At 36.8% G+C, this 6,510-nt stretch overlaps 1 protein-coding gene across 4 annotated transcripts; it reads right to left on the minus strand.

Annotated features, from left to right (window-relative positions):
• Window positions 1–91: 91 nt before the first annotated feature.
• LOC117711005 (olfactory receptor 1468-like) lies at window positions 92–5,262 on the minus strand. 4 transcript variants are annotated; one of them, XM_076936356.1, is made up of 3 exons: window positions 5,023–5,262; window positions 2,425–2,534; window positions 92–1,729 (listed from the first exon to the last, which is right to left on the minus strand). In XM_076936356.1, exons 2-3 carry the CDS (start codon window positions 2,438–2,440, stop codon window positions 774–776), a joined length of 972 nt encoding a protein of 323 aa, XP_076792471.1. In that variant the 5' UTR covers window positions 2,441–2,534; window positions 5,023–5,262; the 3' UTR covers window positions 92–773. The 4 variants fall into 4 exon arrangements, with proteins under 4 accessions (XP_076792471.1, XP_076792470.1, XP_034362260.1 ...); XM_076936355.1 differs by having other exon boundaries at window positions 92–1,753; window positions 5,023–5,261; XM_034506369.2 differs by lacking the exon at window positions 2,425–2,534.
• Between the last annotated feature and the right edge of the window lie 1,248 nt (window positions 5,263–6,510).

A 6,510-nucleotide genomic window follows, 5' to 3' on the forward strand; every position in this document is an offset into this window, starting at 1 on the left:
GGAGGACAAGAAACAGGCCTTCTGCTTGGCCTTTGGGCCCATGGGGAAAGATCTTGATGGCATAACTACAACGGCCATAAAAGCCTACATGGTCCTTTGTAGAAATAGTTTACTGCCAGACTTAGTCTTGAATTTGGAATCATGAAAAAAAATACATGTACCCTCTCAATCTCCACAGATGGAGAAAACAAGATATTTCAAGACAAATCCAGATTTAAACAATATCTATCCACAAATCCAGCTCTACAGAAAATGCTAGATAGAAAACTTCAACCTGAGAAGCAGGAAATAAATAATTCTATAACAGCAATAACAAAACAAGGGAAACATACCCACACTATGTCAAATAACAGGAATGAACAATCACTGGTCATTAATATCTCTCAACATCATGGACTCAATTCCTCAATTAAAGGATACACACTAACAAATGTATTCTAATACACAACATATCTTTCTGTTACATACATGAAGTACATCTCAGCATTTAAGATATGAATTTCCTGAGACCAGAGAACTAGAAATGTTTCCAAGAAAAGAGACCCAAGAAGAAAGCTGGATTAACCATTCTAATACATAATAAAATATACTTTCAAACAAAATTAATCAAAATAGACAGAGAAGAATATTTCATCCTCATCGAAGAAAAATCTACCAAGATTTCTCAATTCAGAACATCTGTGCAGTGTATCTTATTGTTGAAATACATTTTGTACTATCAATATCGATATAATTACTAGATAAATTTAAGGTTTAAAACTCCAGTATAGGCATTAAAAGAAGATTTGCTTCTTGCAAAAGACTCTGATCAGAGCCTCTTTTATGTCTCTGTTCCTCAGGCTGTAGATGAAGGGATTCAGCATGGGAGTCACCACTGTGTACATGAGGGTCATGGAAATCTCCTTCACAGTAGAGTTATTAGCTGATGGACAAATGTAGACACCAATAATTGTCCCATAGAACAGTGAAACTACAGAGAGGTGGGAGCCACAGGTGGAAAAGACCTTGTGTATGCCCCTTGTAGATGAAAACTTTAGAATGGAGCAGACAATCTGTACATAGGAAACAACAATGAGTAAGAATGGGATGATAATATCGAGTCCTCCCAAGATAAATATCATTAGTTCATTAATATAAATGTCAGAGCAGGATAACTTGAGCAGGGCAGATATGTCACAGAAGAAGTGGGCAATTACATTGTCCTCACAGAATGACAATCTTGCCAAGAGTAGGGTGTGTAACATGGAATACAGAATGGTAAACACCCAGGAAAGGACCACCAGAGACACACAGAGTGTGGGACTCATGATTCTGGTGTAATGAAGAGGGAAGCAGATGGCCACATAGCGGTCATAGGCCATGACCACAAGAAGAATGTTCTCCATGTTTGCAAAAACCATGAAAAAGTACATTTGTGTCAGGCAGCCTGCATAGGAGATGGATGTGTCCTGGCTCTGCATGTTCTGCAGCAACTTGGGCATTGTGACAGAGGAAAAGCAGAGGTCAGAGAAGGACAAGCTGCTGAGAAACAAGTACATGGGTGTGTGGAGATGGGAGTCCAGAAGAATGAGGATGATAATGACCAGGTTCCCCAGGATGATGGTGAGGTACATGACCAGGAACAGGGTGTAGAACAGGTGCTGGTGCTCTGGGGGGATGGGCAGGCCCAGGAGGAGAAACTGAGAGATGACAGTCTGATTGTTCATTATCATTCTTGTTCTCCAGTATTCTATTGAAAAAATTATCAGGGTCACTGAAAATTCAAATAATATTCAAATTAATTCAAAATAAAAATGAATATATATATGAAATATATTGTACAAAAATGGATCTTACATTCATCATAGTAATTATAACCTCAAAACTCCAAGTATTTGTATTCATTACAATCATTAATGTTCTTTCTCAACTTCTTTTTAATAGGTTTTAATCTCCTCTTTCCTAGATACTTGTATGCTGTTTCTACTGAGATACAAGATGGACTAATGCTTCTATCTCCTGCTACATGCTCATCCTAGTTGACTTTTGTTTATTCATTTGCAATTAATTCTGTTATTTTGTATACTGATGTTCTTTTAAAAAAAATCTTTATAAACATTATCATCATAATTTTATGTAAATTTCAAGAAAAACTTGCATACTCCTATGTATTAGATTACATTTTCAAACTTGAACCAGGATGACTCTGTAACATAGACATTTTTCCTCCACTATAAACTCACTGTAAACTAATTAATTAACTTCATTCCATTACTTTTTGACAGATACCAGACTCTCAAAAGCCCCAAGTGAAACTCATGTTTTCATTTTGTTGCCTTCCAAAGCATTCCTTGCTCTACCTTTCTGGTTTCCCTTGAGTTAGTAAAAGAAAATAAGGTTTTCATCAGAAATCACTGATTTTAAATCTATTTATTTCTTTCTCACCTTGAACTGCTGTCATACATCAAACAGAGTCCCCCGTAAATTTTTCTCCTATTTCTTCTATTCCTCTCTGTAAGCTTATATCAATATTTTAGGGCCAGATCTTGTCTTTCCTGGAATACAGAGGCAAACTCAGTAATGATCATGTCCTCATGTCTCCCGATCCTTTTCTTCTCCTTCATCATTTTTCGTTTCCACTGTAGCATTCTAACAAGGAAGTTCCATCATATTTTTTTCTGATTTATTTTTCAGATTACCACTACTGCTCTGAGGATGAGGTCAAAAATTCTCCAAGGACATAAATGCTCTTTCATTTTCTCACAGGTGTCAGTGGCACATCCCACATGGTCTCACTTCTCACTCTTCACCTCCTTCATTTTAGATTTGTTCCTCTTCTTGCCTATCACTTCCCTGTTTCCCCTTCATCTGGTTTATCATCACTCATATCTCACAGATACTGCTTATGACACACTGAGCTGAATTAACTCTGTCCTCCCATACTAAGTTATACTTTCAGCTACGTTCCCTAGTGTTATTTCCCTATCCCATGCAGTTAATATGTGGTCACTGTTTAACCTATATTCATGTTAATTGTAAACTGTATGTAGGAAAGGTCAGATAACTATTCATTTTGTTGGGTTGTTTATAATCATTCAGATTTTCCTTTTTTTTTTTTTTTTTTTTTTTTTTTTTTGGTTTTTCGAGACAGGGTTTCTCTGTGTAGTCCTGGCTGTCCTGGAACTCACTCTGTAGACCAGGCTGGCCTTGAACTCAGAAATCCACCTGCCTCTGCCTCCCAAGTGCTGGGATTAAAGGCGTGCGCCACCACTGCCCGGCGTCATTCAGATTTTCTAACTAGGGCCAATACCTGTCATGATACATGAAATTGGCCAATGAACAACTGTTACATGCTGCTCAAAATGATACAGGATTTTTTATCATCAAACATAGAAATATACCCATTTAAATATGAAGATTGGAAAAGATAAAGACTACATTGTTCCTCACTAACCTGATGTTGTGTTTCTGCAGTGCTAGAGTTAATTATCTTTATCACTCCACAGTAATACTGATGACTGCACATCATATCCATATAGTTTAATACTCAAAATGTCATTGACACTGATGCAGCAAACAAACGGGATGAAAAATTATATAGATTAGAAAAAAGAAGCAACAGATAGTTTGGAAGCTTCACTTGAGTTTTTCCTCAGTTGTCTATAGTGTATATGATAGAGAATTTATGCATCAAGTGGATTAAGACTGATACTAATTTGGACCATACTAGTTGCTATGCAGATATTCTCTAAATGTCATTAAAATCTGTAGACTTTCAGTAAGTCACTAACACTTTACTACAGGGTGAGGTTCATGTATTCAGATGAAAGAATTAGGGGGAAAAGATAATTTGGTGTAGAAAAATGTTGCATCTTCTGCCTTAGATACAAGTGTGTAATATCCACTCTTCTCAGTGACTCCAACATTCTAGACTGTTCTTCAAATATTCGCCTGATCATTCTCTAACACTGAGCAGTCTGTATCCTAGTCAGATGCATGGGAAGGGATGTATGAGTGCACACACAGTAGTGTGCATGTGTGAGTGCACACACGCATGGACACACACATACACACACATCATCATCATCATGATCTGTGATTCTGGATATCACTGGCTATTGAATCTATCACAGGTATGAAAGCTGAACAACAGAAGAAATATCAAGATATCGTAACAACTTTTTCAAATACTCTACAACCTAATCTGACTACTTTACCTTCACAGACTTAGTGTTTCAATACAGCTGGATTCAGATTGCACACTTAGAATTTGTGGATTAGCATTACAGAGGATAAACCATGTAGGAAAAAATATGCACCATTTAAAAAGCTGCCCTTTTTATGTAACCCATACTGTTCTCAAACTTGGAGCATTCACTGCCTCTGCATCCCAAGTACTGCTTTGACTAAAATGTGTCACCATTTCCATTTTCTGCCTCTCATGTAAATGAACAGTACTTTTGTGTTATGTATGCATGTGTGCCAAGATGAGAACCTGAGAAGTCACCATCCACAATTATCACCGATGGGTCAATGAACTTCTTACATTCTCTATATATTAAGATTGTGGTTCTCAAATTAAACACCACACAAAAACCATAAAGGGTTTCTAGTACTTGGCACACCTGCATATCCATTTGGATTCTGTAGGAGTACTGAGTTTGAGTAACTTTCATTGTGGATTTACATTAACACCTAGATAATGTTAATATCATTCTTGATGAACTGTACTTAAGAGCAATCACACAATAGCAGTTAAACAGATATTTGCAAACTTGTACAGATAAAATTAATTATCATTTTAAGTAAGACACTATTTCAGAGTTTGTTCAGAACCCAGCGGCGAAAGTATAGTAAACAAACCTTAAGCACTAAAGAACTGAACTCCATCTCTTGGTACATTCTGGTGTTGAAATATTGTGATATTGGAGAAAACTCATAACAAGTAATAGTAATGAACACAGCAATATGAAAAGGGTTACATAATGACTATGAAATAAATACTATCACAGTATGGCTAAGAAAAGAAGAAATGTATCATACCTGAAAAACCTGTATTTCATAAAGCAGAAGTTCCAGTTGATTGCAGGACACCTGCTTATTTTCCTGAATGTATCCATCACTGAGGAGTCTGAGTCACAGTTTCTGGTTCATGATCCTGATCACTTTTATTTGCAGACACAGGAATGGCAGACACTGTATGCACACAACCTATCTGCACCATCCCTACTTACAGCCTTCTGCTGCCATCCCTGGACATTAAGTGCCCAGCTTCCCAGAGGTGTACAGATCCTGTATAACTCATTAATGACATAGTAATTACCCTGAACCTGTCTAGGACCAATTTACCTCAGAGATCTCTAGTGGAGACCAATTATAGTCAATTATCACTATTTCCTACACTTAGGAGATGGTAAAATTTAAAGAACAAACAAAATAATAAATATCAGTAATAATGCCAAAAAGCATGGAAAAGCATACTCGTTCCATGTGCAGGTAATAAACAGGACTTCTCTTGACTGAATCCCATTTTGTTAGTGAGAAAAGTCAAGGAGGTTGACTGAAAACCACCTCACATTTTCAGGAATTATTATGAACGTTTTTGACTTAAAGTGTCTCATTCAACAAAATTTAGACAAACGGCTATGAATATTTTTTTAAATTTTGGTTGTGAGCCTAGCCTTTAGGTTCTGAGCCATCTCTCCAGCCCATCCACCAGTAGTTTTTAAGCAGAATGAGAGTGTGGAAATCCACCCACACTTCTAAGCTTCCAAGGACAACATCACAATTCAACATAACTATCTTCAAGAGGATGTAGGGCAGAGATACAACCTTCCTGAAATTTTTAAATTTCATTTTACAACATTCTGTCTGTGCCAAGATGTGAAAAGGGCAAAAATATGGCAAGCAGATGGCAAGTTTAAGGCTTCCTCAAGCCAATAGAAAACAGTCCATGTTCCCACACCTGTTCACTCATTTCACCTTCTTGCCTCCCCATGAAATCATTAATTGTACCTACTAACCATCATTATCCAACCCCTCTCCATATATGTGAGATTACTTTAAAGTTCCATGTTGAATGATTTGACCATTGACCACAAGGTCAGAGGTGACATTCACAATTCCTTTCTTCAGTATAGCTTTCTGAACATGGTAGCCATCAGTAAAAATGAAAATTACATAATAATGAAACACAAACTTTCAAGCCCAGAGAATCTTGATCCTTAGTGATCTAACCTTTATGGAGTTCTTTGAGATGATTTACTTTTGTTTTGAATGTTGAAATAGTAAGTGAGATCTAAGTAAGTGTTCAGGACGTTAGACACAGTGCTGCCTGCTCTAGTTGCATAGAACAACCACATTTTGCTTCCTACTCAGTTGGTTTTAATTACCCAAAGAAGAATGATGTCATTCACTCTCTGAGCTTTGGATGATATGAGAAACAAAAGTGGTTGGATGGTAGGACCATGATCCAATTCAATCATCCCTAAAAACAATGATGTACACATGTATAATTATAACTAAATAGCC

Source organism: Arvicanthis niloticus, chromosome 6 (genome assembly GCF_011762505.2).
Source record: "Arvicanthis niloticus isolate mArvNil1 chromosome 6, mArvNil1.pat.X, whole genome shotgun sequence".
Lineage (NCBI taxonomy): Eukaryota > Metazoa > Chordata > Mammalia > Rodentia > Muridae > Arvicanthis > Arvicanthis niloticus.